The 25,114-nt window shown below is 42.7% G+C and overlaps 1 protein-coding gene across 4 annotated transcripts in view; it reads left to right on the forward strand.

The window, feature by feature from the left end:
• ARID1B (AT-rich interaction domain 1B) overlaps positions 1-25,114 on the forward strand; it is a 323,274-nt gene that overhangs the window by 105,021 nt on the left and 193,139 nt on the right. For all 4 annotated transcript variants that reach the window (XM_084889694.1, XM_084889695.1, XM_084889696.1 and 1 more), the window contains exons 3-4: positions 6,354-6,503; positions 23,795-23,905. In XM_084889694.1, the coding sequence (XP_084745820.1) occupies positions 6,354-6,503; positions 23,795-23,905 (261 nt within the window). The remainder of the gene's footprint in view (positions 1-6,353; positions 6,504-23,794; positions 23,906-25,114) is intronic.

Below are 25,114 nucleotides of genomic sequence, written 5' to 3' on the forward strand. Positions count from 1 at the left end.
ACACCTTACCACTGAGCAACACCAGCCAGGAGACAATGACAACTTTTTAACTTCGTTCCACCAATCAGAAAGTAATTTTTTTTCTGATAGGAATTAAAAATTATTTTAAGCTAAAGAAGGTTTAAGTGCTCAGGTGTGTTGGTTGTTTTTCAGTCTATAAAACAGCAGCGGAGTTGTGGCCCAGAAATCCTCTGTTAGGGACAAGGGCTGGGGCACGGGCGCGGGCGCGAGCTGTGTCGTCCGTCGTCAAGTCTGTTCTGGGGACACTGTTCGACCCTGAGTGCTTTGTGACTCCTCCCTCCCCTGGCTGTCTTCTGTTGTTGTTGCTCAAGGAAAGCTGACCTAATTGGACGGGATTTAGCTGTGTGTGCACCGCATACCATAGTGTTCAATATACATTTGCTGATTGTTTCTCATTTTTCAGGCGTGAAGGAGTAATTTCAGGAAATTGTGTACTGTTTTTCTCCCTTAGTCAAGCCTAAGGATAAAATTTTCCTTTTTGAAATAAGAAAACAGGAGGGGAAAAAGCAACTAAATTGTTTAGAAGTCTCAGTTGGGAGCTTAGCTTGAGGGACTGTAGATTGTGGAGCAGTTGTAGGATCTTGACCTTGTAAACTTTGTTTATTACCTTCCAGCACATTATTTTTGACTGGACATGTTGACATAATAAAATTTCCTCATGCAATTGGTTCAGCCACACATTGGCTTAACATCTGAATTCCTGGCTGTGGGGAATTTTCAGTCTGTCTCTTGTGCATGAAAAATAGCGTTTGATCTTCCTGTGCAGTTGGAGGCCACAGATTTGCCACAGTAATGACTAACATGGAGCTGTTGTGATCCTAGGATTTTTCCTGTGCTTTTTTGCCTTTTCATTTTGTAGAATTTACCTGGAGGGGCGCAGATGAAAAACAAAATTAAGGAGGCTTCTGCTGTTAAAAGATAAATTGGTATAATAAACTTTTTGATAACTCTTAGGAACACAGCAATAAGTAACCCACAATAAATTGCATTTTGTTCTAGATTAATGAAAAACACGGAGTTGGTTTAAGAAGTGATAGATATCGCTGCAATGTTATTCTTCTTCGGGGCTATTAATTCTTCGCTCACATACCACACGGTACACAGGCCTTCAGCCAGCGGCTCACTCAACCACATCGGCCAGGCCTTCACTTCTTTAAGGATTTCACAGATCTTTAATGTGCTAATTGATATGTTATGTTTTATTTTTGTAGCACATGTGTTTCTGAAACAGTTTTGACTCTGGAACTCATTTCTGACTGAAACTGGTTAGCGTTCCTTGTAGGAGCCATGGAGAAACTCAGCCAGGAATGCAGATGCTGAGCCTGTGTGGGACCGAACCAGCTGCAGGAGTCCTCCCTGAGGGAGCTGCAGCGGCGGGGATTGGGGGCCTGTGAGGTCTTTGGCTGGTCGTCCCGCGCAGGGCCTGCAGCAGAGCAGGGTCCGGGGCGCCGGGTGGCAGTCCGGGCTGAGCACGGGAGCACGGTCCTGGCGGCTCTGTAACGGGGCGAGGACCAGCCGCCTCCCTCCCGCCTGTGTGTGTGAGCCGCCTGTCCTGCCTTTTGGCTGGTGATCCTGGAGTGTGGGATATGGTGGAGGGGAACTCTTCATTTTACATCATGAAAGCGGAAACCAATACGGTAGATACTTGTGTAGCTACGCCAAGGTTATAGTTGTTGTTAACACATATATTTGCTTCGTCTCTCTTTTTAGAGGGAAGAAAATGCAAGGCTGAAGGTCCACTCCATCTTTCCCCCACTCCCCTCCCTAAGATTGTCACATATTTCCTTTTCAATGCATGTGACTGTACTTTACTTTATTGCTGAGCAATATATACTACTATTGCGTATTAAAACTGTATACAAATGGTATCACATTGCATTAACGTTTCGATGCTTTCTTTTCAAATTCAGCATCATCGTTTGTAGATTTGAACTGATCCCATGTGTGGGTCTTCCTCCTTCCCTTTTAAATACTGTGTGGAATTCCGTGTGTGACCCTAGGAAACACTGCTTTTTCCTTTACCTACTGTGTTAGAATTTGTGTCCTTCCTGGCTCCCGGAAGCAGTGTTACGTCGAGTACCCTTTCCGGGACACTCGGTGTCTCATTGGCATGTGTCTGTTACATGGAAGTGCTGGGCCATTGGAAGTGCACCCTTAACCTCAGTGGGGACCCTGCTGTGTACAACTTTTTAGAAATAAAAAAGGGGAAAGAAACCTTGGGCATTTCTTCAATTTTCAAGTATGAGCACTAAGTTCAGGGTAAGGTGAGATGAAAAATGGAGCCTGCAATTCTGCACATTTAACATAACACGAAGGCGTGAAAGTCACCACTCAAATCCTTCGTTAAAATAGTTTCCTAAGATAAGTATTAAAGTAAATGAATCATTTTTAGCCATACTTTCCCTCTCCGACCATGTTTGAAAGCATTCAGATTTCTTTAAAAATTAGAATAATTTTTTTTCTGTGTGTGCTTGTGTTCCACTTTAAGATCCTGCTTATTTAGAAATGAGTGAAATAAATTATTGTTTTTCTTATTTTTAAATAACAAACAGAAACACTATCATCTCATGAATATTCTGAAGATTTCCATTTAGTTTAGTTTAGAGCTTTTCTTTTTATTGAAACCACGCTGAAGGTCCGGCATTCGCAGCAATCATTCGGAGGGCCCTGTGCTGCGTTAGCGTGAGGCTCACTGGCTATCCATGCATCAGATTTGGATGGTACAAGAGACTTCACTTTTATAACGAGTTTCTTCATCACTTTAACGTTTTTATAACAACTTGACTTAGTAACCTTTTGGAAGACATACATTCATTCATTCATTCATTCATTCATTCAGTAGACATTTACTGATGGCAGTCCCTCTTCCAGGAAGCATGCCAGGAGTGTGGGAGCTTATATTTTAGTGATAAAGACCGAGTAAATACATGGATGCAAAAATAAGAAGTTAACTAACTAACTACTAGTAACTAAATCCAGTCATCTCCCCTGTGATAAAATAAAATCAGAACGGCATGAAGATGATGGAGTTGGGGCTGTGCTCAGCTAGTTCGGCTGGTGGGGGAGGGGGACTTCTGAGCTACAAAGGCTTTGTATGCTCAGCTCTCAGCACATGCTTCCTGGTCTCAGTAACTTGCTCTCAACTGTCTGGTAATCTTGTTTGCCCTGAATTTGGTGCTGAGAGCTAAGAAGTAAACAAAAAGGCTCTCAGTAGCCAAAATTGACTTTAAACAATAAAAGCCCATGTGCTTTCCTCATGTACTGATCCCGCATAGTTTTTACGATGCAGTGGGTTTCTCCATCCTCAGCAGATTCCATTGGGATCAAGTTCAGGGTCACGAGCAGTGGCTGAGTGCTTTGACGGCAAGTGAGGAGACAGCACAGAGACCAGAGTTGTGCTCTGCGGCTGTGTGCAGCCGGTAGCAGTAGGCTCAGCCTGTCGATTCACGTTTCACAGTGACTATTTGTGAAGATGTCAGAGACCCACCCAATAGATCTTTAAAGCCCTGTATCTAAAGTGATTAAAACAAGAATGCTGCCCTGCCAGTGTGGCTCAGTTGGCCATCTTGTGCCTCGAAAGATTGCCTGTTCGATTCCTGGTCGGGGCATGTGCCCAGGTTGTGGGTTTGATCCCGTCTTTCTGTCTGTCGGTCTGCCTCCCCTCCTTCCCTCCCTTCCTCTTTTCTTCCCTTCCTCCCTCTCTTCCCTCTCTCTCTCTAACCCCCTCTCCTCTCTTCTCTCTCCCTCTCCCTCTCCCTCTCCCCTCTTCTCTCTCTAAAAATCAATAAAGACATTTAAAAAAATAAAAACAATATTGCTCATAAAAGAATTAGACTTTAGTTCTAGACAACTGAAGTATTATATTTAGAAATTGCTCTTTAAAGTTAAGACTTAGGAAATAATACTTTAGAGCTCACACTATAACTTGTAATTTAATAAATAATCATAGCATCTGTGTAGAATTCCAAGTCGGATTGTTATATTGCCGGTTATAATAGCAATATGAATTAACAGAGAAGGCAGCCCCATTTTGCAGGTGGCAATGTAGGGCAGATATCATTGTGATTGACCATATTCCCACCCGAGGCCCAGTGGGACTTGGATTCAGATTGTATACATTTCTAACCCAGAGTCCTTACCTGAACCAGAATTCGTCATCTCTGTTCTGTTCAGTGGCCCTCACTCAGGGCATGGCTAGCTGGGGGGCACCGGCCCAGGGCTAGCTGCTCGCCCACTGGTGCTGTGTTCCAGGTCCCCTCATTCCAGGCTCCCAGTGGGTGAGCGGCAGTCAGCTTAGTGCCACATGAATTAGCCCGTGCATCTAGGAGTTTAATTGTGAAACCTCCCCGCAGATGTGCTTGCTGGCTTCCCTCTGAAGCCAGCCTGTTCTACAGATTGTTGCTGGGGCTCCACTGAAGATTTGCTCTCCCTACCCTGCCTGCACCCCAGGGTGCTCCAAAGCTCTTCAGAGCTGAAGTAGGTGGAGATTTCCTGGTTGTGACTGCTCTGGTGCTAGTAGACTCCTTCCTGGAAAATCCTGTTGTTGTTTCATTAGAAAATGGAGCCCCCACCCCCCACGCACTTCCATATTGTGTGTGAGGCTCCTGTAACCAGAAAGCAACATAGCAAAGTGCAATTCAGAGGGGAGTTTGCTGGCTGTGTTGACTGAGCTTTGCAGTCATTTTAACACTGGCAAAGTGTTACCCTAACTGCTTCAAATCAAACTGCAAAGACACTGTGTGAAACACAGTATTAGATATCAAGTCAGACATATGGGTGTTGAACGCAGGGATGTGTGTTGTGGGTAGTATATGGTATTCCAAAATGTGGAGTTGTATTTTATGGAAATTCTTTGGCTTGGCTTATGTCAGGGACATACATTCATTATGAGATATCAAACTGTCAAACAAATAAAAGTAAAGGATTCAACTGTGCTGTTAAATGGTTTTCCGTCCAGACGTGCCTGCGCTGCTGACAGGGCTGTGTGATGAGGCTCTGGAGAGCGTGGTGGCCGGGTGGTTGTCATCGGTGCTGATGTGGCTCGAAAATACCTTGTTCGGTTCAAAAGAAGTGTGCACTTTCACTTTTTACATGGTTTCCTTTTACTTCATTGGATGTGTTATGAATTGCAGCGCTAATTGGTCTTAGAGGCAAAGTATTTAATATTTTTCTCCTTTTACCATTCCCTGTTTTCATCATTCTGTATTCTACAGCGCATTTGTTTCTTAAGTGTGTATCTGGAACTGATCACTGAATTCTGAAGTGTGTGGGCTTCTGGGGCTCAAGTTCTTGGAGTTCTCACATGGACCATATTGTGGTATTAACAGTGACGTCACCGTTCTTCTCTCAGGGCACTGCTTCTGGCCGTCCTAATATCTTGTTTTTCTTTTCCTGTCCTGCTCTCTCTCTCCTAGTTAGAAAGTAGATTTCTCATTAAGAAAAAAAAAAGAAAGAAAAAGAAAAAGAAAAAATATCAACTGTGTACTTATAACATGAAAAGAAACGATTTTTTTTTTTTTATTAATAGTTTCCAGGATCTTTAGGCTTATGTAAATTAGAGATGGAGAAGACTCATTTAAGGCCATATTTTTGTTTATACCTCTTATTTTATTCAGTAAGTACACTGCTTTACATCATTACCTGTTTCATCAACTAGGGAAATACTATCCTTATATTAGATTGAATACTTTCCTTCAGTAGCTCATATTGATGGTTCTGTTATTTGACATTCATAATATTATTCTAAAAGGGTTTCATTTGTTATAAAGCAGTGTAGGTTTTTGTGTGTTTTTTAGCAAAATAGTCAATGGAATTGCTAATGTACAATAACTGTACTGTATACGCAAAAATGTAATCGGGAAGTTTTGGCCTTAGTTAAAAGAAGCATGTGCCCTGTACCTGCACCCAAACCACAAGATTCTGCAAAAAGGGAGTTAGTGAACTTGGACTGTTGGCATCCATTTTCATCTTCTGTGATGCATGAAAATGGATTAACATAATGCTTAGCTATTTTTAAATGTCAGTATTAGGAGCCGGCTCTCCCCTACACACACACACACACACACACACACACACACACACTGTATTTTTATGAAGTTACTAATATTTGCTACCTGATAAAAACATTATTTTTTTTAAAAGCAAAGTCAAATTATCTTTTGCTTTCATTGATAGTATGTGAATAGAAGGCAGTGTGTCAATTTATGTAAGGGACAGAATATTAAAAATACTAAATTCAATTGCTTAGCAAAAACCCATTTCATGTTGCTGAATTGAAAGCATAGTTGATTTCATTGAATTGCATCTTTTGACTTTCTCGCTTCCTTTGACAGATGCCGCCTCAGTATGGACAGCAAGGTGTGAGCGGTTACTGCCAGCAGGGCCAGCAGCCATATTACAACCAGCAGCCGCAGCCCCCGCACCTGCCCCCGCAGGCGCAGTACCTGCCCTCCCAGTCCCAGCAGCGGTACCAGCCGCAGCAGGTGAGCTCAGCAGCTGCCCTCCCACCTCGCTCTGGCCGCCAGGTCCGGCCGCTCAGCAGGTTCCCTTCCTGGTGGGAAAAGTATCGTTTTGAGAAAATGCAAAACTATAACCTACTCTAAACTGTTTGCTTACGGACGGGTGTTTGAAATGGAAAGGTAGGAAGGATGTTTAATAGTGTCTTACATTACTGGATAGTGACAGCAGAAAATGCCAGACTCTTCATGTTCTTTGTCATTTGTGTTTTGAATCTTTCAAGAAAATGGTCTGAGGCTCATGTTGGTACATTCATGGTATTTTTATCGTGAACTTAATTTTGTTTTGTTTTTGTTTTAATGATAAGCACCATTATATTAAAACATCTATTCCTTTGGCAATGTTATTCTTATGTTACCAGCTTATAAACAGACAGCCTCTCAATTACAATATATTACAAAACTAAAGGGAATCATGTACTCTTAAGTATATAAAGCAGCATCTAGTTTAAATTAGCCTCATTAAATATTCTTGTAGGTTATGGGCTATACATTTCAGCTTCTATAATTTTAGGAAAATAGTTTATGTGCATTTGCTCAGTATATGCAGTTGGTAAAATTGTTCAGTTTCATCTTGTTTTAGAGACTCATTAGGGAATTCTAAAGCATCGTGAGCTGGGGACTCTTACTTCTAATCCAAATAAAACTTGCATACACTTCCATCATAAGCCTCTTGATGTAGCTTGCCTTTTTCCCCTCTCCCCCCTTCTTTTTCTTTTGTGGGGTAGGGCTGCTGGAGAGATGAGAAGACAGTGACACTGACTTTTCAGTGTTTAAAATGCTTTTTACTCATCTTGAGATTGGTTGAGGTTAAGCAAAATATATAAATATATGAAGCTTAATTTTAATCCGTTCAGTTGAATTCTTAAGCATTATCTTGGGTTCATTGGAGTCTCCCCAGTTACTTTTATTTAAGACTTCTAAAAGGAGTTTATGACTTTAAACAAAATACATTAAACATGTTAAATCCTGTCTTTTGCATACATGTTTTCAAAATTTTGTTAGCATGTAAAGGGATTTATTGGAGGAGGAATGTACATTATTTCCAAGTTATTTGTTCTGGTCTTTTGTTAAACTGGGAAATTAAAAACCTTTCTCATCTTTTTTCAGTAAAGCCTGGTGTCTGGGTTTGTGAAATGTGAAATTGTAGGTTTTTCAGGGGTTTTCAGAATGATTGAACTTCTCTGTAGATGTAGAATGTTTTGTCGTGTCATCAAAATTTAGGAAGGACTCAATAGACAGATTACATTACTCATTTTCCTTCAGCGTGCTGGAATGAAGCTCTGGTTGTAAAACCAATTTGATTAAGGATTCTGAGTGCCTGTCATTTCCTTAAGACCAAGCTCAAAATTTACTTCCTCTATGAAGCAGCCACTGATGACTTCTGCCGCATGGCAATTAGTTATTTAATATCCTTCACATTTAAATATTTAAAGCATACTACAGTTAAAATCTTATTTTAATGAATAGTATTTTAATGGGCTTAGTTTAGGTTTGTTTTATGCTTTGATTGATATATATCATTGTATAGGAAATACTACATAACCATAACTTTTTAATATAAATATTGTGTTTATTCTGAGAAAAACCAAATACTCCTCAGATTATGTGGGAAATGTTTTATTTTCATGCTCCCTATCTGTTGAGTGTCTAGTATTTTTCAAATTCCATTAAACTCATGATGGGACAAAGCAGTGGAAGGCAGACACGTTTCAGTGGCTAAGCAGAGGGTGTGGTTGACAGGGACGGGTCGTGTGTTAGGGAGTTTGATGTTCTTTCTGTGTTCAGACTGACTTAGGAAGGTTCTCTGGGGATGAGCTCTTGTATTTTAGATATAGTTAGTATCTTTGAACACAGAAGAATTCCCCCAAATATATCCCAAAGCAAAAATAACCAATAAAATATTTTCAAAATCAACCTGAATTTTAATAAGAATTTGTAATACTGAATTCACATACATTTAAAAACCAAAATAGTTTAAATGTGTTTAATGTAATAAGCCAGTTTTTCACAACAGACATAATATTCCTTTCTGCAGACTCAGTTTTGTTTCCAAACAGAGCATACATAGATTTGATATTAGGGAATCAATCAGCAAATAATACTTCATGTGTCTTGTCAATGTGATTGATACAGAAGGTAATTGTAGAGTTCCATTAAGATATCTCATTCATTTTGTGTCTTTAACAATTTTTAATATATAATGTTTTGAATAATCAATACATTCATTTGTTTTAAAAATTAAAAAGTACAAAGAAAGGCTTCTTTGCCTAATTCACTACCGCTCCCTCCTTTGCCAGATAACCTCTGTATTAGTTTATTGTATTTCTTCCCAGAGTTTCTTTATACAAAGCACAAAATACCGTATTTTATTTTTTACACACATGATAGCATACTATAACATACTACTTGTACTCTCTATTTTTTAATAACTTCATTCCCCATTCATTTAAATATATTTTCTGTAAATCTCTGCAAAAAAGTACATAAGGTAGTCCTTTATTCTTTTTTATATAGCTTTATTTATGAACCTACCCTAATCTGGTTAACCAGTTCTCTTTCTGTGGGCATTTAGATTATTTTTAGTTATTTGCAATTTAAATAATATTGCCATGATACACTTTGAATACGTGCCATTTCATAAATGTGCGAGCATATCTGCAGGGTAAGTTCCTGGAAGTGACACTACAGCTACAATTTTGGAAAATATTGCCAGATTGTTTCTCCTAGGGGATGTACCAGTCTATACTCCCACCATCGATGTGTGAGAGGACTTGCTTCCTGGCACATGTGCCAAAGGCATGGTTTTATGAAGCTTCTGGATTTTTGCCAATCTGATCATGTAGTTTTAATTTGCATTTATCTTGTGAATGATGGCTGAACATCTTATATATTTAAAAGAAGTTGTGTTTCCTTTTTTTTCAAGACTTTAAACTCTTTTTTTTTATCTTAAATTTTCTATTTAGTTGTTGGTCTTTTAAAAAATTGATTCATGAAAACTCATTATATATTAGAGAGACCAGACCTTTGTGATTTGAGTTAGTAACGACTATCCCTCATCTTGTCATTTGTCTTTTGACATATTATGGGATATGTTTATACTCCAGTATATGTAGACACATCCAATTGGTTAAGATAGAGATTTATTATAATGGATTCCCACATAATTATGGGAACTGGCAAGTCCAGACTCTGCTGTGTGGGCCGGTGCTGGAGACCCCAGAGAGCTGCTGTTTTGTGTGGTCCAGAGGCTGACGGCTGGAGGTCCAGAAGGAGGGCCCACGTGAAGATGAAGTCGGAAGGCAGCTGGCTGGTGATGCCATGTGGCTTCCAGAAGCCAGTCTTCTGGTCTAGTCAGACTGTCAGTTGATTGGGTGAGGTACACCCTCATTATGGAGAGCAATCTACTTTATTGAAAGTCACCGATCTACTGCTAATTTCACCCAGAAACACTCCAAGTTGACACATAAAATAAACAGAGTTCTCTTTTCCCAATTGATTGGAGATGCCACTCTTATTAGTTACTGAATTTTCTTAGGTACAGTGTGTGGGTTATAGTCTTGACTTTTATTTTATTGGTCCTTCTATTAATGCCCTAGTACTGTACAGTTTTTATTATTTTTTTCATTGCTGGTAGGGTTAGTATATCTTCATTAGTTTTCTTTTTCAGATTTTTCTTGGCTATTTGTGTGTGTTTGTTTTTCATATAAACTTTTCATTTTCTACCATGCTTTTCCCTAAGAATGTTGTCTTTTTAGTTATTATTATAATATGGTCTCTTTTTTTTTTTTCATTATATCTTTTTCTGTGAAGCAGATGATCCTAGACCACTGAGTTTGGGGTTTTGACACACTTGGTCACTGGCGGACATGATTGGAGCCCTTCCTAGGTGATGCTGTGAGTGCGTGACATCAGGAGAAGCACCATGTTCCATTGACCCACAATAGTGACCTTAAGGTTGGCCATAGATTCAGCTGCTGATGGCCTCTGGGGCCACTTTAAATAGAATTTTCTTCATGAGGTTTTGCAGACCACACTATTAAGTGTTAATTTTGACCAGAAACCCTGGGGATTGTTAGACTGGGGTTGCTCATTCTCAAAGGGGCCATTTTTTAGTTCCTCGTACTTTTAAATATTAAATTCAAGTCAGGTATTTATCTCTTTTGTTTAGTGGAGTTTCATGCTCTTAATTGAGAGGTATTATTTCATATTTCACTCCCCTTTGGCAAGCCCTATACTACCTCTCCTTTCCCTGTTTCCTGTGTAGTTATGAAGTAGAAAGTTAAAATCTGCCGAAACCGGCCTGGCTCGATGGATAGAGCGTCGGCTTGGGGACTGAAAGGTCCTGGGTTCGATTCCGGTCAAGGTCATTATTTTAAAGGACTCTTAAAATAATTTAAGGTCATGTACCTTGGTTGCGGGCATATCCCCAGTAGGGAGTGTGCAAGAGGCAGCTGATAGATGACTCTCTCTCATCGATGTTTCCAACTCTCTTTCTCCCTTCCTCTCTGTACAAAATCAATAAAATATATTTTTAAAAAAAAGTTAGTTAAAATCTGAGCAAAGGTCAGCTTCTATTCTCTTACTTTCTATGTTCTTGGTTTACTTTCCGTTTGTATCTGGTTTTACTCAATTTATGCCAAGTCCCGATGCATCTGAAAAGGCATTATATCCATATGTTAGATCTTTCAATGAATAGACATTTAGAACAGGTAATATGCCATGCTGTTGGAACTGGGACTCTCTTAATATTTTCTAGTTGTTAATTTGACATCCCTTACATAATTTAAAACTATACACATGTAATATAATAGATAATATAGAACGTATAGGCAAGTACATTTCCATTATATAATGAAACTTTACTAATGTCTCCTTTATTCTTTCTAAATAAAATTCACAGACCTTATGGATACAAAATTCATAGGTAGTATAGATTACCTGGACAAAATTTCAAACAAGTCAGAAAAATGCACTAACTGTATATGGAAAAGAGAAAGAAAGTAGCAGATGATAAAATAGTGAATATTTAATTAGATAAATTAGATAGGGTAGTGAATATTTAATTACATAAAATATAGCTTAGGCATGGCTATATTAAGAGAGTTGTGAAAAGATGCTTGTGTGTATCTGTGGGGTCACTGTGAACTGCACCACTACACAGTGTGACCGATCCAGGAGCATTAGCAACTTATGTCATAAGCAAGTTATCAGTGGTGAGCAACTCTTGGTCAAAACAAAGTCTAATTTTCCCTCAATACACATGGTAGTTTTATTCCTGGAAAATTCAATGTATAGTAAAATTATTTTAAGAGTCCTTTAGAATTGTGTTCTAGGCTCAGACAAGAAATTAGCGTTTTGTATTGTTTTGCTTTTAAATCTAAATGAATGTTGGGACTTTTGAAGGTACAGTGGGACATGACTGTCTGTTGGGTCAGAGTCTCATACATTGTAGAATGATCTGTCATCCCCACAAAGATCTGCTACTCCCACTGAGTTTCCTTGTATTTCCTCATCCTTGGGACAACCAACTGCCTCCTTGAAACCTGCTAATATAATATAATATAATATAATATAATATAATATAATATAATATAACATAACATAACATAACATAACATAACATAACATAATATGATATATGTATATATATTATATGCTTCCTAACTTTTTGGAAATAAAATTTATATATAATATGAGCGACCTAGATACAAAGTTTTAAACATCAGTATAGTGCCCTAAATGTAATGGGAAGAATAAAAAGCTTTTCATAAAAGGTTGTTTTTCCTAAGTCAATGCTCAGAATGTCTACACTTGAAGGCTTGTGCAATAGTCAGAGGTTTGCCATCTGTGGCGTGTGATAACCATGACCTCTCCACTGATACAAACGAGCAATTAGATATGGTGTTGCGTGAACAGCTCAAAATTATGAGCAGGATTTGAATCTGTGGGATGTATTACCACCCAGCAGTAAATATAGAAAATGAAAATACGCAGCTTTTAAGAGAACATGTTTACAGAGTGTTCAAGAATCAGGTGCCCTGGAGGCAGCCCCCTGGTGTGGGGCCCAGATGGACGGTCTGTGTTAATTCCCTTCCCCTGCCTGGTCCTCTGCTGTCCAGCTCACTTCAGGGCTGTGACGCTGCCAGCCTCCAGAGCCCTCTCTGTTCTCATAGCCTGAACTACACTTTTCACGCCAGAAAAACCTTCTTTTCCTCAGAGAAGATTTGTAGGAGGTAACTTTATTCAAGTGAATACCAATTTATTTTAAGAGAAAAGATAAGTCAGGATGGATTTTTGAAAAGCCTAGTGTAAAGTGGCTAGAGTGTTGAAGACTTGGGCTCTTTGGGTATAGTTTTTCTTCCAGCTGATAGAATGATCTCAGATGTTGAGAGAAATATTGGGTATTATGAATGTATACTTCTCAAGATATAACTTTTATCTCTTTATTATTCTTTTAACCGTAGGTTTATTGAAAAAAATGGGAAAGATAGGATGGGAAGGAAAAGCAAAATATAAACCATTTATTGAGCTTCTTGTGCTTGGGAATGTCCTCTATGCTGGGAACCACTGGCTAATAAGACACTGTGTCCGACCTGAAGGGGCTCCGTCCAGCAGAAGGGCTGACATGCACAGATAGTGACAGGACAGTGGGGCGGGGGTTTCAGGCTATGGCCCAGTGTGGTAAACGGGCCCCACAGGAGGGCTTGAGGAATGGGCAAGCTGCTGGGTAGAGAAGAAGAAATGATGTTATTGTTCTTGAAAGTAGAGGTAATGCCCAACCTTGAGTGATACTGAACGAGACTCTGAGGTTGGTTAAAGAGTCAGCATCATTTCGAAGGAACATATTAATTATGTTTGGAATTGGTGACTTGTATTATCTTTTTTTAATGATTGGAAACAAAATAAAAGGTTATAGTTTAATACTTTTTAAAATGGAAAATAGTACTTGCTTGGCAAGCCGCATGGCACAGTGGATCAATCTCTCAATAGTTGAACCAAGTGAAAGTCTGAGTCAGCTTACATCTGAGTGTTTAAATATGTTCTAAACTAGAGGCCTGGTGCACAGATTCGTGCACATTGACAGGAAATTAATTAGAAGGTAGCCTGCGGGGCAGGACTGGTGAGATGGGCGGGACACGCCCCAGAGCCAATCTGCCGAGGTCTCTCCCCGGCCAGCCACTCCTGGGGCGGTGCCAGGGCTCGAAGGGCATCTGCACAGTGAGCGGGGTCCCTCTGGCAGGTGGGATCCCTCAGCCTGGCCTGGGGGATCGGGCCGAAGTTGGCAGTCCAACATCCCCCAGGAGGTCCTGGAGTGCAAGAGGGCACTCTGCAAAGTTACTGTTGCTTGGTATCTTCTGCGTTGAGCATCTGCCCTCTGGCGATCAGTGTGCATCATAACTGTCGGCCAGTCACTTAGCCTTTGATATATATAGGTACTGCTTTATTTAGACACCTTTGTGACCTGCTATTTCAAAAGAAGATGCAGTAAATGGAAAGCATTTGGCAAATGGGCATCATTTGAAAAGGAGATAGCTTTGGAGCATGAGGGTAAAAGACTTTAAGCTTAATAACTTGTCGATCAAATAAGTCACTAAAGGAGTTCAGAGATTAGATTAAGCACATTGGCAGTGACCCATTGTGGTATAAACAGTTCTTTATTGCTGTTGTTATTTAATTTATCTAATCTATATTTCCTATTATTTATATGACAAAATGTTAACTTATAAGCTGCTTCTTATTCTGTAGCTTTTGTGGAAGATTAACCATAAAAAGCCTGTGTTAAATCATGGAAGTGTTCATATTCTTTGCTTTATAAGATTTGTAATGGGAGCAAAGACAGGGGCATTTATTGTTTGTTGTCTCATTAATTGCCTAGCATTTAGTTACTGACATTGGAGGCTATGGATCAACTTGATAATAAAGGTTTGGAATATAGGTTGATAAAAATTGTTGTTGTTTTAAAGGTAGTTGATTCCTGGGGAAGCCTTAGATCACGTTTGAATGTTGAATCTCCTCTTTTCTTCTTGCTGTCTCCATTGCAGTGGTCTTCGCTTGGAACCATTGCTGGGGGAGCGGGTGTTCTTTTTAAGTTTAAAGAGATTGTGAGCAGCGAAGGAGAGAATTTTTTTTCAGGTCTGAGCAAGGCCGTCCTAGATTTGAGGGACCATGTGACTCTTCTGGGACTTGGTTGCAGTCCTCCTGCCTGCTGGGAGGCGGGGCCAGGCCTGGCTGCTGCATCAGCAGCGGGATGGCTGTTGGCCAGGCTGGCAGAGGTTAGGAGAGCGAGATGAGAAAGTGGTGGCTTTCCTCACTCGCTGCATTTTTTCTCCCTTGAGAGACAGAGCAGGATAGTAAAAGCTCAGCATTAATTTTGAATATAGAGATAATTTGCTGCCTTAACAATTTCAGTTCATATAGAATGGTCAGTTTTATGCATTTGAGGATGTGCATTTTGTTTCTTGTTATTCCTAAAAGCTTCTTAAATGAGTAAGTAGAAGAAACTACTGAAGAATGAAGAAAACCATTTTGAGAATGTTAGTGTCATTTGACATGAATGCTCTGTTGTTTCTGATTGCTGTAGAAGTCAGGGTGATCCTAGTCAGTTGCAGCTCTGGCTGCCTGGGCCTTTACTGCTATTTCATAGAAGTGGAGTAAAAAAAGAGAAAAACTCTCAAACTTGATACAGATCTCTTTCAGTAATAAAGCATTTTTTGGCTCTTTAATAGAAAAGTTCCAATAGTTATTGTTTTTATGTTTTATATTATAACTAGAGGCCTGGTGCAGGAAATTCGTACATGGCTTGGGGGGGGGGGGTTCCCCTCAGCCTAGCCTGTACCCTTTCCAATCCGGGACCCCTTGGGGGATGTCTGACTGCCGGTTTAGGCCCGAGTTGTACATCCCTCTTACAATCCAGGACTGTTGGCTCCTAATAGCTCACCTGCCTGTCTGATTGCCCCTAACTGCCCCACCCCCACCCCTGTGCGCACGCATACACACACACACAACCTGATCACCCCTAACTGCTTCTACCTGCCAACCTGATTACCCCTAACTGTCCCCCCCTGTTGGCCTGGTCACCCCCAACTGCTCCCCCCTGCCGGCCTGGTTGCCCCCAACTGCCCCTCTCTGCTGACTTGGTTGCCCCCACTGCCTCCCCCCTGCCGGCTTGTTCGCTCCCAACTGCCTCCCGTGCCAGCCTGGTTGCCCCATGTAGCCTGTTGTTCAGTTGTTTGGTTGTTCCTCACTAACCCCCTGCCAGCCTGGTCACTCCACTGTTTGGTCGTTACTGTTATTGTGATGGCGTCCTGGACAATTTGCATACAGTGGTGCCTCACATAACGAACTTAATTCGTTCCAGGAGTAAGCTTGTTATGCGAAAAGTTCGTTATGTGAAACACGTTTTCCCATAACAATACATGTTAAAAAAAATAATTCGTTCTGGAGCATAAAATATGCTAAGATGACATAAAAAAATATGCTAAGATGACATATTTTTATTTAGATACATCTAAAAACAATTTTTTTTAAAAAAAACACATTTTTTTTTAATTTTAAGACAGACTAAGTAGGTCTAACGAATCTTGCACATCTTCATCCATTTTCTGCTTTTTGGCCGATGGTTTCATGAAAAACCTGTCCAAAGTTCGCTGTGCGAGGCGTTCGTTATGCGAGGCACCACTGTATTCTTTTATTAGTATAGATTGGGAATCCATCTGCATTGAATTATAATTTGATAATGCTACTCATTTCATATTTAAAATACTAATTTTTTTCAAGTATCAGAGTCAAAGGAAAAGAGTGGGATTATATAGTGCTAACAACATTTCTAACACTTCACTTTAGGAAGGTGGTGGGAGGGACCTCCCAGGAGCCTGGAAGCCACAGTGCCAGCTGCCTGGCCTGGTGTCGGGCATGTTTAGAGATGTGTGGCCCCTTGATACTTTCTCGCTTATTATTAATGACCCTGAGAGGCCATACAGCAATTTGTGCCTGAATGTGGTGGGGCTTGGGTTTGATCCCAACTCTGTTTTAATGTAAGGGTTCATGGTCTTCTTTATTAGTGTTTATAATAGAGATGCATTTTGCTCCAGAGATAGGCTGATAGTTAAGCCTTAAGGCCACCAGTATGGGCCTTTCCATTTGTTAACCGAGTGTTTAAGCTTTAGTGTTCATTGTAGTCACCTGGAAGGCTTGTTAAACGTCTAGAGTTTCTGATTCTGTAGTTGGAGTATGGCCCAATCATTTCATTTCTAACAGGTGTCCAGGTAATGCTGCTATTGCCACTGATGCCGAGAAGGAAGGGGAGGGGTGTCAGAGTAGGCAAGGTTCAGCTGGTGCAGGATTACGGCAGTTGGTCAGAGGTGAGATTGAGAAAGGACCAGGAGTCAGTATGAGGGCAGGCTTTACCCTGGGGGTCTAGGGGACATGGACCTGGCAAGGTTAATTTAGCTAGGATTATGGAGGGATTTCTTTTTTTAAGACAGCTGAGTGCTGGGATTACATAGTACAGCAGACATGTTAAAGAGAAAATGGGAAGGGGATAAGGAACTGGAAAAGGTGAAGTGGTCTGTGCTCAGTGGTTTTCTTGGGAGAGGAGCTGGAGGGAGCGGGACCCACCTGGAAATTCTCGTAATATCGGGCGAGAGCTGGAGCCAGCATCACAGCCTCAGCCTGCTTTGGGATTAGGCTCGTTTCATTGAAATGAAGATCGCTAAGCATAAACAGAAGTAGATGGGATTCCCACGCACCCAGCACTGGGCTTTCAACAGTTCCATGGCCAGTCTTGCTGCATCTACGCTTTGTGTTCTTCCCTCACCCCAACTTCCACCTTCTGTACTCTACTCAAGTGAGTCCCTGACAATATATCAGTTTATCCGAGATATTTTAGTGTATCTGTAAAAGATAAATGATTTATAAAAGAAATATAGTACAGTTCTCCCATTTAAAATATAATTTTTTCATAGTTATCTAGAGTTCACATTTCTAGTAGTGGAAGGAAGGGGAGGGAATAAATGTTTCAAACGGAATAAATGTTTCTGTTTTATTTACATTGTGGGTTGTTTGAATGAAGACCCCAAAAAAGTCCAGTTTTGGGTTTATACCTTTTCATCACTAGGGTTTTCTTCTGTCTGTGCCTCTCCCTGTCTCTCTCCCTCTCCTTTTCTTCTTCTTCTTCTTCTTTTTTTTTTGTTCAACTTACTTGTTGAAGAAGCTGGGCCACTTGTTTCGTAGCGAACCCACAGCTTGGGATTTGCTGATTGTGGTTTAATGTGTCCCTTTTATTTCCTGCCAGAGGCCCGGTGCATGAATTTATGCATGGGGGGAGGGGGGTAAGACGTGGGAGGTTGGCTGGCCGGCCGAGGTCCTGCAGGTTGTCCGTTGGCCCCAAGGAGGGAGTTGGCCCTTGGCCCTCCCTGGGAAAGAGGCCGAGCTCGCCACCGCACACCCCCAGCTTCTCATCCCAGCCCAGGCCCAAAGGTCCAGCGGGGTCGGGAGAGGAGGTGTCCCACCTCCCCTCCTCCTCCCCTCGCTGCCATACCGCCCCTGCGGCGGGCGGGCGGCCCCCGGGGAAGGGGGAGGACCGCGTGAGACAAGCTCTGTGTCAGGGCTGACTTCAGTGGATCGCAGTGAGGGAGCTGCTCTGCTACATAGGAAACCCTGACCCAAAGCAGGTCGTCTACGAATGGTTTAGCATCAGGGGCCGATGGGGGCTGCCGGGGGGGGGGGGGGGGAAGCACCTGCGGGAGGTTGTCTGTGAAAGCACACTAACCACCAGGGGACAGCTCCTGTATTGTGAATCTGCCCCCTGGTGCTCATTGTGCGTCATAGTGACTGGTCGACCTGTTCTGGTTGTTTGGCTGTAACGCCCGTTTAGGCTTTTATATATATATATAGACTAGACACCTGATGCACGGAATTCATCCATGGGGGTAGGGGAGTCTCTGAGCCCAGCCTGCACTCTCTCGCAATCCAGGACCTCTCAGGGGTTGTCCCTGCGGGATCGGGCCTAAACTGGCAGTCAGACATCCCTCTTGCAATCTGGAACCGCTGGCTCCTAGCTGCTGGCCTGCCTGCTTGCCTCATTGCCCCTAACCACTTTGCTTGCCTGCCTCACTGCCCTTAACCACCTGCCTGCCTGATTGCCCCTAACTGCCTCTGCCTCAGCCCCCGCCTCAGCAGCTTCATCCTGAATGGCATCTGGAAGATCGTTAGGCTGCCCGGTATAATTAGCATAATACATTTTTATTATTTGAGAGGCCAGGTGCAGCTGGAGGGTATTTGATGAGCTGCTCTGTACCAGACCAAGGTTTTGTTAAACTTATTAATGATTTTGGCCAAGAACATTTCATTGCTGGCTTGTTCATGAAGAGGCATACAATATCTAGTCTTTTCTCTTTCTTGGCACTACTGATCATTGCTATAGTCTTTTCCCTCTTAATTTCCAGGATATTTTTTACTGCGTTTTTTAGCCATAAGACTGCCAGTAACAAACAACAAAATGTGTTTTGTAGCACATTGCTACCAGGCAATGTAGCTGTTAACATGATAAATATTCTTGGACGTGAGCCCAAGTTTTGTTCAGTTTTATGTGTTTATCCTCATACATTTACTTTGTATTGCTGTGTCTGGTTCCAAGTGTGAGCTCCGAGAAGTCACTCAGTCAGTCATTCACGGCTCTGGTTGAGGGCTCCGCATGGCATGCACGAGGAAGTAAGACTGTCCTGCAGGAGACACACACACACAGTTAAAACACAGCATCGGGAGTTCTTTCCGGGGGAGTCGGCAGGAGGTGGTTGTGTGATGTGGAGTTCGTTTCTCCGGGATCTTGAGGACAGCCAGATGCTTGGCAGATGCAGAGGGAAGGAGAGCCACTTGGGACCGAGACAGAGACAGAGCCACATGCAGACACGTGGCCTGGGGGAGCCCTGAGCAGTCAGTGGGTGAAGCCAGGGACATGCAGTGCCCACCAGAGGCCGGTGCAGCTGGAGGGTATTTCATGAGCTGGTCTGTGCCAGACCAAGGCCTGGACTTCCTTGTGCAGGCACCGAGGAGGCGGCCTCGCCACGCAGTGCACCATGCCGTCCGGGGTCTAGCATGTCTGCTGTGCGAACATGTGGGCCAGCGAGTGTGGCACAAAGCGGCCAGTGAAGTGCTGGCTGTGGGAAGGGAAGGGGATGGACTGGCAGTGATTGGGTTTGGTGAAGCGTCAATGGGTGTGGATGGTGCAGGAGGTCAGGTGTAAGGAGGACAGTCAGGAGAGTCATTTCTGGACTTAATGAGTGCCTGGGGCCCCCCACAGCAGAGAGGTTCAGAGTGTGGTGAAGACACGGGGCTGGAAGGAGAGATTGGGAAGTCACCACCCCCTGGGGTCAGCATGCAGTCCTGGGCTAACGGCTGAGGCCCCAGCTTTGGAGGCGCAGGCAGACAGGAGGCAGCGGGGAGCCTCGCGTGAACGTCCTCTGTGATTAGGTTGGGACACTTCTTGCGAACGGTGCACAGAATAAGCAAAGACAAAGCGCAGGTGCGCGTCACCGGCCATGCCCTGGCAGGGGAGGCCCACCGTGTTTCCCCGAAAATAAGACATCCTCCGAAAATAAGACCTACTTACAGGTTTTCTTCTGAGTGAAATATAAGGCATCCCCCAAAAATAAGCCCCCCCCTCCCCCCTCCAGGCTAAACATGAGAGATTTGGTCCACTGATTCTGAAAGAAATGGAGTCACAGGAAATTCAGGAATTGGATTGTTATGATGATGTTCCAGAAGATGATGACATGATTGTCATTGAATAAATGAGTAAATTCTTGATACTGTAGGATTCACAGTTTGTCTGGTTTGTGTTGACAACTACCGTACCACCGTACCGTATACAGGTAATAAATTTCCTTTATTTTCATTTAACAAATGTGTACCGTATTCTTCATGGAAAAATAAGACATCCCCTGAAAATAAGTCCTAGCGCATCTTTGGGAGCAAAAATTAACATAACACACTGTCTTATTTTCGGGGAAACGGTAGGTATGGTGACCAGATCATCCCGCTTTTGGCAGGACAGTCCTGATTTCTAACAATTTTTCCCGCGTCCCGCGGCGTTTTAAAAAAGTCCCGATTTTTGGAAAGAATCTTTCCAATCTTTCCAAAAATAGGGACTTTTTTAAAACGCCGCGGGACGCGGGAAAAATTGTTCAAAAGTGGGACGATCTGGTCACCTTAGGAGGCGGGGGAGATGATGTGGCTCCAGAAGGAGCAGGCGCTGCTGCCTGGGTAATGGCTCACATGAAACAGACGCTGCCTGCTGTTTTCACTTCCCTGAACAGGGAAAACTCTTCTGATTTTTTCTGTTAGCAGAAGCAGGTGCCACTGTAGGTCTTTTCTAAAGGGGAAGTGGCATGAAGCGGACAGGAGAAATACCCAGTGTGATCTTCTGTTAGAGGCACGGCTTTGTGTGTGGGGCAGGTGGCTATCATGGGTGTGTGTGTGTGTGTGTGTGTGTGTGTGTGTGTGTACACCAGCGCCCAGGCCAGTGTGCTCTGTGGCAGTGTGTGTGTGTGTGTGTGTGTGTGTACACCAGCGTCCAGGCCAGTGTGCTCTGTGGCAGTATGTGTGTGTGTGTGTGTGTGTACACCAGCATCCAGGCCAGTGTGCTCTGTGGCAGTGTGTGTGTGTGTGTGTGTGTGTGTGTGTGTACACCAGCGTCCAGGCCAGTGTGCTCTGTGGCAGTGTGTGTGTGTGTGTGTGTGTGTGTGTACACCAGCGCCCAGGCCAGTGTGCTGTGTGTCAGCTTGTCAGAAGCAGGGCTGGCGATGCTCTAGCCCTGGGCGCTGTGCTGTAGACTGTGATCTGGCATGGCCCTCTTCTTGCTGGTAAATTAATTGCTCTCTTTCCTCTTCCCGAACTGAAAATAGTCCTTACCAGAAAGCGAAAGTGCTCGGAGGGAACCCCAGGTTTGCTAGGAGATACAGCTCCTGCCTCTGTTCCAGCGCCAAGCACAGACTTTCCGTCCCCGTGTGAGCCACGTGGAGATGAGTGCCTTCCTTCAGAACCGGGACCTTTTCGGATGTTCTCTCAGTGAAATTCATGCTTATGTTCAAACGTAAAATTGAGGCGGAACAGGTTTCATTTTCAACAATTCTCACTGTCCCCCCTCCTCCCCCAACTGTACTTAATAACGGAAAGCCTCTTGTGGTTGGGAGGCTTCGGTAGAATCTACTTAGTTTGAACTTTTAAAGCTGTAACGTTCTCTGATAGCTCAGTCTGTTAAGCGTTGCTTATTTTACAGCGGACAGCTTCTAAATTGAAATGTGTATTCACTATAGTTGTAATGGTCTTTTTCAACTTTAAAAATAATCAGTTCATTCAGCTACAAAAGAAAACACAAAGAAATTTGGAAGGCTAATAACAAGCACGGGCACATGAGCCTTTTCTGTTTCTCACCGGAAGATGACTAGCATAGTGTGTGAAAGCCGGGAATGTGTGTGTGTGTGTGTGTGTGTGTGTGTGTGTGTGTGTAGCAGGCTCTGCTCATTTGTCTGCCCATTGTGCGGCTGTCCTGCACTTTGTGGGGTTTGTAACAGGGTGAGGCCTGAATGGAGGCCTTGTGCCCTGCTTGACTGGAAATCCTCCCCGCTAATCTGAAGGCCCCGCGGGCGCCCAGCTGGAGGCCCTGTGACAAGTGGAAGTCTGGGATCCAGAGGAAACTTGGTGTTGGGGGGAGGGGGCCGGGAGAGGGGCGATAATCTCTCAGCCGTGGCTTTGGTCCCCTCCAGCCCACTTGTTACCCTCTGCTGGCAGCCGGCGGAAGAGCTACCCTGTTAAGAACTCCTGGGTTGCATGTGCTCACCTGCCTTTTATAGGCCAACGACCTGGACGCCTTGGGTTTGATTCCCTTACGGAGTGCTGCTGACAGGGCGTTACGCGTTACTGGGGAGGTTAGCCCTCTTGGTTAACCATGTGTGGATTTATTTAAAGGGGAGAAGGGCTGCTTGGGAAACGCTGCTGGGCCTGCCCCTCGCAGAGCCTGGCTGAGGCAGGCTGCCTCCGCACTTGGCTGGTTAGATCTCGTCTGTGCAGCCCGCGTGCTTTGTAGGATCAGCGATTGGCCTGAAGTTTCTTGGCTTCAGAAGCGTGTAATTGAAGTGCATTGCTGTGTGAGAAAGGGGTGGGGCGGCAAATGCTTTTTATAGGGCTTCACCTAACAAACCTTAACTTTTAAAATAAAGATTAATTTTTGAAGTATTATTTTGAGAATTTAACAGGAGAACCAGAACGTCCTATTTCTTTAATTCTAACACATTTACACTGACAGGGAAAGGGAGAGAACTTTTTCCTCCCTCTTCACTCAGAAACTGGTTTTTCAACTTTGAGTGCCAGTTAAGACCTGTGTAATAAGTATTTCGCATTCCGTCCTGCTGTTGGCTCCGGAGCAGTGGCTCAGAGAGCAGGCGCAGTTAAGCAGCGAGAGGCCTGGTGTTAGTGAGCTCGGTGTGGCGTGGCATTTGGCTTATATTATGCCACTCCAGCTCGCTGCTGAGGCCACGCTGCGTACATCCTGGAAAAGTGTTCCCCGGGACGCCAGGGAGGCCATGCTGATGATAAGTTCCTGGTACCTCAGCAGGTTTGGGGGCGTGTTTTGTCCCCCACTGCTGTTTTATTCTTTACTGTGGTTCTCTGGAGCCACGTGAACATAGGAATTGTAAGTGCTGTGTTTATTGGTTTTTGTAGAATCCCCAGGATACTGTGAGCTTAATAATTACGTTGTTTTGTGGGTTATTGAGAGGGCATATTAAAAGCTAGTTGATAATAAAGTTTTCATTAATTATTTTAACATGTTCAAGGTAATATTAAAGGCAGTTCAATCAAAATCAGAGTCAAACATTACCATCAAAATCTGAGTCACACACTAAAATAGCTTTTGGTTTGCTTTGTTTTAGAAGGAAGTTGGTTCTAGCTGCCCTCCTCCCCTTTTTACTGACTGGTCATCTTCCTGCAAAACTCAAATACGGTCTCTGGTTCATGGGGCCTCATCATCACTTTAGTTCTTAATGATGTGTATATGTTTGTGCTCTGGACAGCTCACTGCCCTTTTTGTTTTTATTTTTGATATAAAGTATTAAGAAGTGATAGCTGTAACATTTTATGCCTGCTTACAGGTAACATGAGTTGACAGTCTCTGATAAACCTTTCTTCATTTTGGTTACGGAAGAAGCTTGAAACACACTGCGATATTTATGAAGTGCTTTCTCTTTGTGTCTGTTTAGGACATGTCTCAGGAAGGCTATGGAACTAGGTCTCAACCTCCTCTGGCTCCTGGGAAACCTAACCATGAAGACTTGAACCTGATTCAACAAGAAAGGCCGTCAAGTTTACCAGTAAGACATTAATGTGCTGGCTTGGAAATGTCAGGGGTTAAATTTTTTTAAAAGCTGTTGTTTTTGTTTGTTCTACTTCATATTGAGGCTTAGAAGAGAAGTTTCTAGATTTCAGATATATCTGTGACTTCTTTTAGGGGCTTTATTCTCAGGAAATATGTAGGCCTAAGCATAAATCCGGAGGAGTCTGTTTCATTGTACGCGTCTCGGAGTCCAGCTGGAAGGTCTGGTTGCTGCGGGTTTGTGGCAGAAAGATTTCTGTGTGGTGTGGCTGCGCTTGGTACAGCCTGTTGCTCTCTGGTCGCAGTACAGACCTGAGGGAGCTTTTATAGGAGCTCAATGGTAAGGAGTTCCCACTAGGCAAAGGGTATAACTGATGAGATAAAGCATCTGGTGGTGGTTTGAATTTCTTCAGGGACTTTCTATACTGAGATATCACCCAGTCTTTTTCACCCAAAGAAAGTATTTTAGTTTAAAATTGGGAAAAGCTGCATATAAGTATTTCCACCAGCAAATACTATATGGTGGCTGACATACAGATCGACCAGAGTAGGGCTGTGTTATAGGGTATAATGCTGATGCTCATAAATAGTTCATCTGTGCTTAATTTGCTTTTTTAATAAACAGCCTAATTTAAATGAGGTTTGCCTTATAAACTAAAATAATACATCTGTGTATTATAATTTTTAAAATAATACATCTGTGTATTATAATTTTTAAAATATAAAAATTTATATTTTCTTGTTAAAATGTTTTGGTTTGAAGAATTATTGTTATTGCTTAATCTCTATTAAGACATTTTATTTCAGGTGGGAGTTCAGGCTAACCACGATATTAAATATGTTTACATTAAGTACGATTTATTATATTGCTTCTGAACATTGAGAGCAGCATTGGTAATGGATGTAACACATGGCATTTGGCAGGCATGCCGTGCCCGTTTCCATGTGCACGTAGCCCGAGGGAAGAAGGTAAGTGATGGCCACAGGATGGCCAGGATCTCTAAATCTGGTGCACATGTTTTCGAAACCCTAATTTTACCGCTTTTATTTTTGTGGTGGGTGGCATTTATTGTGGCGTGTTTTTTTCACCCTGGAGTACTTATTGTATAGTTACTTGGTTTTGGAAGGAATGAGGACGGTGATGGATTCTGTGTTTTATCCCATAAGCTTTTTTCTTTATCAGATAAACCACAGGTTTGGAGAGCAT

This window comes from Pipistrellus hanaki (genome assembly GCF_964339955.1).
Source record: "Pipistrellus hanaki genome assembly, chromosome: 7".
NCBI classification, from domain to species: domain Eukaryota; kingdom Metazoa; phylum Chordata; class Mammalia; order Chiroptera; family Vespertilionidae; genus Pipistrellus; species Pipistrellus hanaki.